Source organism: Phoenix dactylifera, chromosome 6 (assembly GCF_009389715.1).
Source record: "Phoenix dactylifera cultivar Barhee BC4 chromosome 6, palm_55x_up_171113_PBpolish2nd_filt_p, whole genome shotgun sequence".
In the NCBI taxonomy this organism is placed as follows: Eukaryota; Viridiplantae; Streptophyta; class Magnoliopsida; order Arecales; family Arecaceae; genus Phoenix; species Phoenix dactylifera.
Window position 1 is genome coordinate 17,337,078 of NC_052397.1, and position 14,291 is coordinate 17,351,368.

The 14,291-nt window shown below is 41.3% G+C and overlaps 1 protein-coding gene across 1 annotated transcript; it reads right to left on the minus strand.

Moving 5' to 3' along the window:
• Positions 1–109: 109 nt before the first annotated feature.
• LOC120111135 (putative lipase ROG1) lies at positions 110–8,802 on the minus strand. The gene is made up of 10 exons (XM_039127647.1): positions 8,356–8,802; positions 7,660–7,727; positions 6,614–6,684; positions 6,195–6,464; positions 5,496–5,656; positions 5,351–5,406; positions 5,172–5,224; positions 4,966–5,098; positions 2,498–2,595; positions 110–564 (listed from the first exon to the last, which is right to left on the minus strand). The coding sequence occupies exons 1-10, from the start codon at positions 8,586–8,588 to the stop codon at positions 493–495; spliced, it is 1,215 nt and encodes a 404-aa protein (XP_038983575.1). The 5' UTR covers positions 8,589–8,802; the 3' UTR covers positions 110–492.
• Positions 8,803–14,291: the final 5,489 nt, after the last annotated feature.

The window sequence follows — 14,291 nt, forward strand, 5'->3', positions numbered from 1 at the left end:
TCGTATTTCTGAAATCCTTATTCTGATTCCTATTGTATCCTGACCTTATTGTTAGCTTGTTCGCTTTAAGCCCTTACTTGCACCAAAAAAAACAAAAACAAAAACAAAATTAGAGGAAGTCTATAAACTTTTATAATTTGCATTAATTGTGCAGGTATTCGAGGCCTCCTAAGCATGTACCTTTGGGACAATTCACTACATTCCCTTCCTTCCCTAGACCAGGATGCAATCCTTTAAGAGACTTATACACGGCCTGTTTTGACACCATACTCAAAAATGTTTTCCCAAGAACTTCTTAAATCTAGTTGCAAAAGCTTAGACATAAATACATGGATGACCATCTCATATTGGAGAAACTACAACTCGACTCAACTAAGCCTTAATGCTAAACTAGTTGGAATCGGCTACATGAATCATTTTTCTCCCTTCAACTTAATTTAGGAAATTGGAGAGACTACATCTTTGTAGATTAGAAAAAGCTGAGACTGTTCATTATAAAAGAAAATTGTCGATCATGTGAAAGATCACGTCTGCACCATCTGAATTTATGAAGTATGTATTTACCTGCACCAAAATAATACAATGCTTATTGACCAAGAAGCTATAACTTCCCCATGATTACATATGTTATAATGCGTGAAATGGCAAGTTTAGACATCCAAACCTAGATTGTGATTCTTCACATAATGTAGCACAATGCGATGAAGATTATGGAGCTAGTTGAGTTTGGCCTTGAGGTCAGGGTAGGCAAGGGGGCATTTGTATCCAGTCTTTTAAGGCTTTTTTAACTTTAGGTATTGTGCTGAGTACAGTGTAACTATGGCTAAAACATCACAAAATCTGTTCCTCTAACCTTAGTTCTGATAACAAACAACTTTATAAATTGACAGTATATGAACTTAAGAAGAATAATGACCCAGAACTTACTATCAAGAAATTTTGATGCCTAGTAGGTTTTAGTAGAAAGATTGTTAGGCTGGCTTAAATCCACTGCTCAAATCCAGAAAAGAAAAGAAAAAATACTTGAAAGAATAGGGTCTTAGGATTCCCATTCAATAGACAAGGAAAATAATGGAGGGAAATTAAGAGATAATCTGATAGCATCAAGTGATAGAAAGCTGGAAAAAGAGAAAGTTTGGGTTGAACTGATGTAGGATGAGTATTATTATTTTGTATTTGGCAGCTGCGAGGGTCCTCCTGGAACCGATCCAGGTTGCCAAAATGGAGTAACCCGTTGGTTCTTTTGGGAGGCTTTTTGGCCTTTCTTTGTTCAGGGGTCTCTAACCCGTTTCACCATTTCATTATATCAATGAAATGTGTGGTGGTATTTCCACCATTTTACTTGAAAAAAGTCGAGTTTATAGAAGGATTAAGCATTGGTAGAAACCAGTGTTCTCAGTAATTTAGATTTAGCTCATGATAGCATTTAAGAGGCATATGATCGTTTAAATTGAGGGCATAAATATGTCAGATTCTGAACCCAAAAATGGCCCATGAAAGAAAGAAAAGAACAACCTTATGAAACATACAAGATTCCTTATATAAGAGTGAGATATTAGAACTCAAAGGACACAAATACAAGGTATTCACCACCACAATAAAAGAATCATCAGCCAAGCTCTTCATTCTTGACAAAAAATCACCAGAAAACATGACCTTGCAAGGAAGAAATGCTCTCAAGTTTTCATAATCAAGTGAATCAAGAAATTAAAGTTGCAACTGAAGGATGGAGCCCAAAGAAACTTCAATTCCAATAGGCAAGAGCACAAAAACCAAGTTAGATGTTGGATCAAAACTGAAGAAAGCCCAGAGATGCAAAGACCACATTGTTGAATCATGCAGAAAATACTTAAGCAAATTGTGTTCTGCATGCCGTAGCTGCCAAAAGTGAATGCAGGAACAGAGCCCTCTTAGCTGTCAAGATATGCATCTCAAGCCAATTCGCCATCATATATGGGATCTCAACTTGGAGAACAGGGAAACAAGGTCCAGAACTGAGAAGATCTTGACAAGAGTTATTGATGTAACTTAGCAAGATTTGGACAAGAACTTGGACACACCTGTTGTTGAGTTTAACCTGGGATGCGAAGAGAAATTGCAACTGTCCTATAAAGAGTTATTGATGTAACTTGGCAAGATTTGTTTGCAAAATCAAGGAGTACCCTACAACTACTCCAAGACCAAGGACTTACAACACAGACCGCACACATGCAAGCTCACATACAGAATTTTAGACAAGCTGACAAAATTTTCTCCCCTAACAATTAACTAAATGGCTTTGTAGTCTGGCAGAGGGGAAAAGGGCGGACAGACTACTGACAATTTTTTCTCACATACTTATCCATTTATGTCATCTCCTTTACTTGAGAATGAATTGTGTCACATATATCTAAAATAAAATGCATTTTTTAGATGAAAATGATGGCAGACAGTTGACATAAGTGAAATGGAATCAATCGTTGATATGTTTCGCAAACACGAAGAGAAGGTAACATACCTGAATAGTACAGTGAGCAAAAATTTTTTGTACACTTTTTTGGAAGCTGATATCTACTCTTTCCCACGGAACTGTGGTTAAACCTTTGATCATTGCCTCTGCAGTTAAAGGAAACAAGACATGCTTGAGACAATCAGTCCGTGAAAGGAAGCAGTGAAGAAGCAGCACACAAAGTTCTACCATAAATATCCTATAACATCTTCACTGTTCGGGACCCACTCTCATCAACATACAATTACTAAATGAAACAAAAGAATACAACAGTGTATTACAATGAACACTTTCAAGCAAGCTAAAACATCTACATATCCTTACCTACACATTTTTCTTCCCTGTCAAATTAAAATTCTCGGAACAAATCAGCATAAAATGTTGAGATTTAAACTAAATTTAGTATTTACAGTTTCAACTAACAAGTCCTTGTTTTTTCTTTCATTTTCAATGCCAGGTGTGACTGCTGTACCATAAACAACTTATTTTCTGACTTTAATTCAAAGCGCTAAACTTTTGCTTTCCTAATCTCAGAATTTACCAACTTTTTTCTAACTTCAAATTTCTCTTAGATATTTCGTGCTTTTAGAAACAAATACATGTACTCATATACCTAAGCCAGTACATTCATCATTTTATCTCCTAATATAACCCCGAGTAAAAGGGATGCAATGATGACAAGATATTTACATAGAAAATAGACAATGACAAAGATAGTTACATCACATGCATTTTAACAAAAAAAGTTACCAGAACACCCTCTCAACTTAGGATTTTCACTTAGTATGCCTCGAATTGAAACAAATTTCAATCTGATCCCCGAGCCCTACCTGGCATCCAACACCAATAAGACGCCATCTAAAAAGACATAATTACCTCATCTTCAGTTCCTTCCTCCTTTTCTTTGTTTCCTCCCAAACTACACCCCTCCTCTCCCAATCTGCCCTATCTCTCCTTTCCCACCGCCTCTCGCTGGTTGAGACCTGAGATGAGATCCCATCGCCCATCTCCATCGATGATCCAAGGAACATTGGAAAAAGGAACCCTCCTCCCCCTCACCATGAAAGCCGAGCGAATGCACCAAGTGATGCTCCCGTAGACCAGATCCTTCAGCACGCGTGTTGCTCTCATGGGTGGTAATCATACCACTGCTTAATTCTGCACTTGCTAATCTCACCTCTATCACTGCCTGCAGTGTTTTCTTTTGCCATCGCAAAGTTCATCTAGTTTCCATCTTTGCTGTATTTAGCAAAGAAATACCACCATGATTAAAGCCAGCTCTCGAACAATGATCAAACACCTCCTGGAGGGTCCCTCCGCCTCCATTCCGACCACTATAGCCATTGAGCTTAAGAGAGAACCACCTTGCGATCCTGCTACTCCAACTGAATGCCCAGTTGGTGCTCCTAACCACCGTCCTCACCTTCTCCTGGCTCCATGTTGTGCTCCCCTCGGCTGGAATGCCCCCAGCTCTGCTGGTCAGTGCTACTGCACGGTCTCGATGCATCGACGACCCGCTCTATCTTGCAGTGCTTCTCCACTATCTATGCCAAGGACTACTCAACACCAATGTCCACACCATCTTCCTCAGTGACCCCGGCTCCTAGCTCCCCTTCTTGAAGCAAAACAAGATCGAGCCAGTGTCCTCGGACCAAGAGTGGATAATTCCTGACCACTTCATAGAATTCTTGCTCGCCATCGGTAGCATCAGTGAAGTCTCCTCTGAATTCCTCAATCGGGTGTTGAGAGTCAACGACATTACTGTAGTTCAATTGAGCTCGAACCTGTCGCATTCTTTCAACCTATCGTCGAATTATTGCAATCCTCTTCCTCCACATTTCCTTGGCCGACAGTAGAGAGGAGCTCCTCTCCCTATCCTTGGTCTGGAAGTTCCTGGACACTTTTCTCATCTACCAAGAAGAATTCCACATGATTTCAACATCAAGGGGATCCTCTTCACCGACCTCACCATCCTCTTGCTCGACAAGGAGGCTAGCTCCATCCTCATCCACCATAACCGACTTGCAGCCGTTATTAGATGGAAAGGAAAAGAGGACAATGAGGAAGACCCTAAGTTGAGGGGGTGTTTCAATAATTTTCTCTTTTAACAATTATGCTCCAAATTCATGAGGTAGTATTTATCATATGATTGTACATATAACAATCAAAAGTCTTGTGCGCATTTGTTTAGTGATGTTTTTAAGAAAACTGTTTCCACCATCTCTTTCTAGCACATGTTTGAGGTTTTACAACTTAACAAATATAAAATAAATTTATAAAAGCAGCTAAAACCTGGACTTTTCTACAATAATGGGTCCTGCCCTCCTGGTGACAATGCTATAAAAGAAATCCAAGAACTGAAAGGAGGCATAAAACATAAAAATTCTTTTCAAAACAATACCTTGAAAACTTCAGATGAACAGACAGCTATATTGAAGAAAATAACACAAAATTCAGTAATTAAATTTAAGACAAACCTTCCATCTCGCTTGCAGATTTTGGTTGAGAAATCATTGTCTCTGAAAAGTCTTCCTGCTGCACGATAGCAGTTTTGGGTTTCTCCACATAGACGACGTGTGGATATTGGCCATTCTTTGTGAAACTTTCACGCTGCATTAAGGAAAATAGAGCGCAATTAAATGAATTGTTATATCCAAACTAGTAGAAATATTGAAAACTTTACCTTGGGAAGCTCATCTTGATGACGTATCGAAGATGTCTTCCAGCCAACAATAACTGAATCGAGTTAAAGTGCTTTATTAAGGTAAGTGATTGCAAAACTTCTTTAAATGACGAAACTGATATAATGTAGCCACAAACTTACAATACTATATTGCACTACTAGTTACCAAAATAGGATACAGTCATAACAAGCATTTGAGTAAGCAACACATCGCTTGAAAGATTGCAAAGCAGACCTGCAGAAGCAAGCAAAACTGGTCATAATATGGTAAGATCCTAATGCAAAGCCATTAATAACAAAGATTAACTATCAATGAAACCTTACATGAATTTGAGATCTCCACAGTCATTGACCATCCGGAGGAGAAGAGGAGGCTTTCCCTCTTCCCGGTCTTTAAGGAACAGATGCTTTCCTGTTCTTCCAATAATCCATGAAATATGATATGCCATCTTTTCTAGCGCATAGGAGCCACGGAGTATTGGGATCTGCAAAGTTATTTTCAGAAACCCAAATATTTTTCTTCTTAGAAGATTCAAACAAGCAGAAGTAACTCGACACAGCTGATATGAAGATTGTTTGTTCTTGAGGCTAATTATGCTTTTGCATATTGTGATTGTTGGTTTAGTCTGGTTGATTTATTTAATGATATCATGCCAAACTTCACATCAGAGGAATCAATTAGATTTACAGCTTAAATCATTTATTAGCAATGAAATAACTTAATGACTATTGCTAAAATTAAATACATTAGATCAACAATTACACAGGCTAAGCAGATGAAATGATGTAAGAAAAGGAAGCACAGGAAGAGGCAAAATAGTGAAGTAGCTAATATGAAGAACAGAAGATATCCATAGAGTGAGGGATGGAAAATTAAATGGATATAGAAATTTCCCAACTGACATGAAAGCAAACATCAGTTTAGCATTGGCAAATTGCAGTTACAACAAAGAGATTAGGTTGTTTTCAAACCAGGACGTAAAGAACCAGAGTAAATGAAGATTACACGGCCTTGGATGTCACCTGTTTGTGCAATCTTGAGCCGAGGTGAGGTGTTGCAAAAGTTATAAAATTCATTGGCTCCAGTCCAGCAATTTTTCTTTTTAATTTTTCTTCCATGCATTGAGCTCCAGATGTATAAGTTTTACAGCCACCATTTTCCTCTGGAGGATTCCTTGGCACATCTTTTCCGTATAATATACCAATTGCATATCTTGCAATCAAGCCACCTAGTGAATGCCCAACAAAGGAGATTTTTTGAAGCTCCGGTCTACGTGCAACAGCCGATATGACCTGATTTCATGAATACGGCAATGTAAGTCTACAGGGATACTGTGGTATAATCAATAAAGCGATTGTAACAATGAAAACTGATCTATTTGCTGCACCAATTTACAGGGGGGAAAAAACACAAATTAAGAGGTACACCTAGTCATGCACACCTCTTCTGCTAGTCTTTCTCCCATTACATCAACACCATCAAATGTGAGGGTTAAGTAATTACATTCACTGCCTGCAAAATACATGGTAACTAATCACACTCAGATCTGAAGAAAAAAGGAAAGAAAAAGTGGAGTGCATGATCATAACAAATATAACTGCCTTTATTTCTCCAGTCAATTTTAGGGGCTTGTTTGCAATCAGAATGTGCGGTGAGATGAGAACATGTCCCATTTGATAGTTCTTGAAATGGAGTTACTAGTAGTTCACCTTAGCAAGAGTTGAAAGAAGACAATACTGTCTTTTGTCAGAGAGTGAGCATTAAGCTTAGATTAGTTCGAATTAAAAATTATGACATTTGAGTATTGAGATAAAACAAGCCCAAGGTCTTCCTTTCTAATGATCAGTAGTAGCCTGTTCTTGTCAACTATCTTAACCCATAAATTCTTTTTTCTCCTGCAGCTGCCTTTTGCTACTTCTACCTCCTTATTTTTCTCCTCTGCATGGGCATGTATATGTCAATTCTGTACATGCTGGATCTGGTTAATTTTTTTTTGTCAGCAATTAACTACCCATCAAGCGCATGCTCTGCTGCCATTTATTTTGATTCTATATCAACTGCCATTCATTGTAATGTTCCTAGACATCCTATTGTCTATTGTGGTAGTACAACAGGTGTTGAATCTCCTGCTTAGACTTATACATCCTCGGTTCACCGTAACTAAGTCTTTAATCCCATAAGTCACATATATAAGACAATTATCTTTGGTAAAACACTCCAAGAGCAACCTTATGTCGCTTTTATTTTAATTGCAACAGGCTCGGCAGGCCGTGCAAGGTCCTTGAGCAATCAATATCTGATAGAAATCTGCAAGATCATAATGCCTTGAATTCTAAAGGCTTTTAACCATATGATTAGGATGGTCGAAGAATAAAACCCATGCCAAATGAATTATATAGCCTTCAGCAGTACATCTAGCTTCACTCTTTTTTCATCAGATTTTAGAAGGGGAAAAACAAAACAATGTTAAAGCATAAGGGAACTCACAAAGCACAATAACATCTTCGGGATATTTCTTCACAAACTGTTTTGCAGTAAATCTCCAATTTGCAGCACTGCAAATACAAAAGAGAAGTATTGTGTCACAAATAAGAAAAGACTGAGAGATGCAAGTTGCTTAAAAAAGCATTCTGTGCAGCAAAAATAATCCATAAAAACACAAAAATTGATCAAATTTGACAGAAAGAAAAAATGAATACAAATATAAATTCCAGCAGCTGTTGCCGCTAAAGGATTGGATTAGGAATCAGCTAGCCTCTTCATGGTCAATTAAGCTTTGTATTTTTGTTAGATGGTGAGTTTGAATTAGAGTAAATGCCAGTGCCATTGACGTGCTCGGGTCTACAAACACAGTAAGTTGATAATATCTTGCTAATATAGTTTATAAATACTTAAGCTTGGACATGGATAACACATTTTAATCCTTCAACTACGCATTATTTGCTATCTCATCACCATCTTTTACTGCCGAAGCATGGCATCGGTGCCTCCAGGCGGGGCCCACTCCCTTGCCATGCCAGGACTGCTCGCTGTCTCATTTTATGGCAAGACCGGCTGATCCCTGACCATATTAATATATGGGGATAAAAAGGAATAAAAAAGAGCGGATCTCGATAGATATCCAATCTCATTTATCATAAAAAGGGGAAGGAGAAAAATTAAGAAAACTAAAAAGCGAATCACCTTCCGATGATGCCATTCACCGTCACCACCAGATGCGTTGGGATCCGCCGCTCCCCTTCCACGTCGTCTCCGCCGCCACACGCCGCCGGCGGATCGGCGGCGGGCTTGAAGCAACTCAGCCGACGGAGATAAGCCGAGTGTCTCCGTCCCTTCCTTCTGCTCCGCTTTCCCCCGCTCACGGCCTCTCCTCCTCCTCGCGCCTCCCCCGCCACCGCCGCCGCCGCTGGAGCCATGTCGAGACTTCGATCTCGTCGGATCGATCGGCCGAGGTGGGGCAATAGGGTTTTATAGTCTCGGTGGTTCTTCCATCTAGATTCTAAATGCCATCGCAGCTCTCTTTCTCTCTCTATCCGGGGCTCATTTCCTCTTCGTTCAAAGCTGGACTTGGCGGTCGCATGGAAGATTCCTGGTGGCCTCTTATTCCTGGTCGCATGGAATATCCGACTTCTCCAACTCCTCCCCTCTTATTCCTGGTGGCCTCTTCGCCTGGCGGACTACCTGCTGTTTTATTATGCGAACGATCGTCTCGGCGTTTCTACGCGGCCACGTAAATATGAAAATTAGATCCCCACCGTCCGTCCGTGACGAGGTGAGATAAGGTCCACCGTATACCGTCGTGTATCAGCAGCCAGGTTGAGATGTACGTGTATTTAAACAAATTCCCAAGCTATGAATATCACCTGAACGTAACTTGTGGTCTGAGCCGGCTCAACCTTTAGGCAATTGAGGCAGTCATTTAAGGCTCCGGCCCAAAGAAAAGCTCCCTGTAGTCCGTAGAGCTACAGCAAAAGCTACTTCGTTGTGACCTGTGGCCTGTAGAAAATTACTTTAGCCTTCAAAACGATAAGACGCAGGAAAGAAGTCCCAATCTCATTGCAGCTAGGTCCCCAGGAGCAGTCGAAAGAAGTTCTTCCATCGCTGTAAAGCTGGTATAACCTATAGCTATTGGTCCTATTCGGCTGTTCCTTGTCCTTGCCTCCTTGGTCCCAAATCCCAGCACAATAGCACATGACTCGGTCACATGTCACATATTTAACAAACAAATGCAGCTTAGATGTGCTTCAATGTCGCCCAAATCCAGCATGATAACAATCCAATCATGTTAGGTGTAGACCTATAATTTAAATATTTTTAACCAACCAGTTTCATCTATGTGTTGTTTCATCAGCGCATCCAAATCTAATCGAAGGGGTTGCCCGGTCCATCATTTTATGCTTTATAGCATAAACTCGATTGCAATTTACCGGCATACCAATTTCTTCTAGTTGAATTCAAGTGAGATTCTCTGAATTAAACTTGAAATTGCTGGACTTACGCAGCAACTCACATCTTATTATTGCTCGAATTCAAGTCTCTATCAGGCTCAAACACAATTCAGCTTGTTTGGTTCTTATCATGGTTGCTGGATCCATATCAAACCCACTTTTTTCGGGTACCATCAACCCCGTTTGTTCTGCAAACTCCGAAAGCATCATAGCGTGAAGTTCTATACTAGTGATCGCATACAAGAAGAAAATTATGCGGGCCATGGCTTTCTAGACGAGCCGAGTGGGTCCCATACAATGCAGGAGCATTGAAATGCGTGTGGGGCCGGCCCTTTCTTCACGCCACCGTCGCACCCGTTAGGTATTCTCGTCCCTGCGCAAAATAATCCAACACCATAAAATCCCACGCACAACGGCCTCTGAGCCGCACCTGTGGTGGAATACAAGCACTAGTGAGTCACCTTTTGGGTCTCATTTGTGTCCGGGCGGAGAAATTTAGGCAAGAAAGCTGGGGACTGGAAATCTTTCTGGCCCTTTGTTTTCTTTCTCTCAACCAATAAGAGAATCGGACCCAAAGCCAACCCTACATGGCACATGATACATCAACTCCCATACTGTGATGGTATTTTATGCTTATAAAATAAATGGGAAAGAAAGAACAATTATAAATAGATTTTTTTTTAATATGAACAACCACTTACAAATTCAAATTTACTTAAATATTTTTTTAAAATTCATATTTATTTTTGTACTTCCATAAAATACTGTTTTGCACAAATACCCCCTAATATAACACTTATTCTGACACTGTTAATAAAAACCATATTTATTTTAATTAAAAATAAAATAAAATTTTGAAATTACTTTTTTTCTCCATCACAATCGTCTTATAAATATTTTTTTTTGCACATCCACTTATTAAAACTATTTTAATTATTTTAATTTGAAATTTTTAATTTTTTTAATGACATTAGATAATGTAAGTATATATATGAAAAAACAAGAACAAAGAAAAAAAAGTAGAATAAGAAAAAAAAAAAGGTATTTTACAAATGTAAACATGCAAAAAAAATCAATTTTGAAACGATATTCACATAACATTCGATATTTATGGGAATATTTATGAAAAAAATTCATTATATTTTTTTTTTTTTTGACCAGCAAGGAATTTCAATTTTCAAAGCCGCCGAAATCCAAGGGAGCATGTTCTGGAACGTGTACGGTCATCATTTTCCAATGAAGTTATGTGGAGTTGATACTCATTGCTGTATGAACACCATGGTTGATGTGAGGGAACTTTAGTCTACAAACCCCGTGTGACAGCGTAATAACTGGGCCTTCTAGAAGTGTAACCTATGCAAGGAGCCAATGTCATGGACTCGATTGGACTCATTAAATGCCAAAACCAACGAATGTCAAAGTAAGAATTTAGGAATGCAAGCTGGATTTAAGATAGACATTAAGAGATGATGTGTAGGCAGTCCCAAATTCTAGCGTTATTTCCAACTAAACAAAAGGAGTACGAGCAGCGCTTTCAGATTCGCAAAGCCTTCATCTTTTCTCTCTTCTCTTCTCTTCTTCCATCCCCAGCCGAGACAGATACAGAGAGGAAAAAATAAAACTGTCATACTAAGGGGGTTAGTTTAAGGTCAGTCAGGTATGAGGAAAAATAGAGGGAAGGGCAAAAGTAACTTCCTTTCAGTAAATTGGATTGGGCACTGCCCAATTCTTTTCTCAGAAAAAAAAAAGAAAAGAAAAAAAGGATATAGGTTAGAATATGATTTCTGACTCGATAAAATCTTAATTTATATTCAATAAAATATGTTTTATAATTATGACTTATGGTGATTCAAGTTTCAGAATATCTCTTGGAATGGAGAAAGGATTTCCATGTTAGTTTGAACTTTTTGGTGGTTTGTGCTTCTTTATGATACCTGTTACGGGGGAACTTAGCCACCATGCCCCACGTGACCGGCACGCGCGCCCAGGAAGACTACGGCTGCCCCTTGATCCAGCAATCCGACCTCGGGTCGGATATCTTCGGCTCCGCAGCCCGACCCCGAGTCGGCTGCCCCTTGATCCAGCAATCCGACCCCGAGTCGGCAATCTCTCGACAACAACAGACTGTTCCTCTGAGGCACGCCGCGGCCCCCTGCTCCACTACTCCCTGCAACGGCCGTATCCGGCGCTGCCCCACGATCCCCTGTAACAGCCGTACAAAGCGGAGCTCCACTATGCCCTGCCATGGCCGTACCCAGCGCTGCCCCACGACGCCCTGTAACGGCCATGTCAGTGGCAGCCCCATCGTGCCACACGATGACGAATCCCCGGAAAAACCCCCCAGCCTGATATATATGAGGCTGGGGGGAAAGGGGGAGGGTAAGATATATCTTCCAGAGTATCATCTCACCTGCTACCTTCTCCTTCTCCTTCTCCTTCGATCTCCTCTGACTTGATCGTCGGAGGGCCCCCACTACCCCGGTGGTGGTGCGAGGCTTGCTTGCAGGTTTCACGGCGGAGGGCGGAGCGCAACCAAAGCAACTCAAAGGGAACCCCGTTCACACCGCTGTGCCAATCGTTCTCGGTTTGGACCACCAGCAACAATATCTAAATGAACCATGATAAAATTCCAAAATAGACATTGGAGTACATCTCAAGCAAACTGATTGTTTTTTTAATTAATCTTTTTTTTTTTAAGTTCTTGATCATGATGCTGTGTCTTGATATATATATATATATATATATAGCAATCTTAGGGCCCCAGTGCATCATCCTAGAGAGGGACTCAGTGGAGATGGTAGAGTGGATTCTACAGAATAGACCGGGGGTCTTCGACCATCCACTTCTAAAGAACGTCAGACGGTTATTGCAGGAGTGTATTATTTTCCAGGTTGGCCATGTGTTTCGGAAGACAAACAAAGCCGCTAACTGGATCGCCTTCTTTGCTGCTCATCATTCTTGAGAGATTTTTTGGACCCGTTGTGTACATGTCCCTCCACCGCTGTAGAGTATTTTGTCTCTTGACTATGTAGGCAATGCTCACACAAGATTAGTGTGAGTGGCCGGTTTATCCCCCCTCCCCACCCCCCAAAAAAAAATAATAATAATAATAATTGTTGGTGGAAAAATGGACCACCCCACAAATGTAATTATAGCACCCAAATCCATCAGTAAGCTCGAGCTCATCCTAAGTGATCGGGCTCTTCCGCTCTCGAGCTCATCCTAAGTGATCGGGCTCTTCCGCTCTCGAGCTCATACTAAGTGATCGGGCTCTTCCGCTCTCGAGCTCATAGACCAGAGAGCCGAGACCAGAGAGCCGAGACCAGAAAGCCGAGACCAGAAGGCCGAGACCAGAAGGCCGAGCACAGCAGGCCGAGCTCATGCCTTAGCCAAATATCCAATTTCCACCTAACCCTCTAAGGGACCTGACAACTCCACTATAACCTGCCACTATCTCCAAGCCATCAAGGCATAAGATCTTTGCAGGTATTCGGCACGACCTGCCATTAATGCACGAGACTCTCTCAAGTCTCCGATGCACTCAGTCATTTAATGAACACGGCCCAAGACGATCTCCGGATCACTGAACCATCAGAACGTATGGCTCTCCCTGACCGCCGGTTCATTCGGTAATAAATGCACTTACCATTCACGGACCCCAGGCCCACCACGGCCGGCGGTTCAACCACTCCAACAGGTCCGATCGACCGTGACAACTCCCTGATTCCGGTCTGATCCGGTCCCGTTCTCCACTACGCCATTAATGGGCCAAATCGTGCCCAATTATTACAGAACAGGACAAACCTCCTGTCACCTCCTAGGTAACCAAATCCTTCTATAAAAGGAAACCTGGGGGGAAGAGGAAGGGAACTGGACTCTGAGGACCCCGGGACAGAACTCTCCTGGACCGGGTGAAAAGAAGTAAACAGCACAGACGCAATGGAGGGCATGATCCTCTTGATCTTCTTGATCTGATCCAAATATTCTCCTCCTTGTTCTCTCCACATATTCGCCCTCTCTGACTTAGGCATCGGAGGGCCGGCGCCGGGGAGCCCGGCCACCGGTTCTTCCTGCAGGACTCGCACCCCACAGTGGAGGACGCGGCCGGCCGACGCACCGTCGACCACCTTTCCAGCGGCGGAGCTCTGCCCCTCCAGGAGGACGCCACCAGTCGGCGCGCCGTCGATCACCGTCCCTGCGGCGGAGCCCCTCCTTCCCCGGCTTCGTGGCGGCCCCCGGGTCCGATTTCCAGCAACAACAACAATAATAATAATAATAATAATAATAATAATAATAATACAGGCGTAGCAAATTTGTGAGTTTCATTTGGAATTGGACTTTGCAAAGCTTAGTTTAGTAATTCATTTTTGTTTTGCTACAGCGAGCGTGTCATACTACATAAGTACAAACGCACTCAATAAAATTTAAAAATAAATAAAATATTACAGAATACCCTAGGCAGTTCTTCCTCCCGGATCCACGGCATACCATTCAAATGATAGGCCACATAAGTAGCCACCCAATCTGCGGCTCCGTTGGCCTTCCTGAATCTTCGCATCACCATAAGCAAGCGGAGTCTCTTCACTGCTTTGCATGGCATGGAACAACAAAAGATGGTCACACTTCTACAAAATGCTCTCTAGTTCTTAATATGATCCACAACAAGATTAG

Excerpts from the sequence above, each read along its gene's own strand:
- LOC120111135 (XM_039127647.1), bottom strand. The coding sequence starts at position 8,588 with ATGGCTCCAGCGGCGGCGGCGGTGGCGGGGGAGGCGCGAGGAGGAGGA. Across the intron at positions 7,728-8,355 it reads GTGAATGGCATCATCGGAAG|TGCTGCAAATTGGAGATTTA; the intron begins GTGATTCGCTTT and ends TTGTATTTGCAG. Across the intron at positions 5,099-5,171 it reads ATCAAGATGAGCTTCCCAAG|CGTGAAAGTTTCACAAAGAA; the intron begins GTAAAGTTTTCA and ends TCCTTAATGCAG.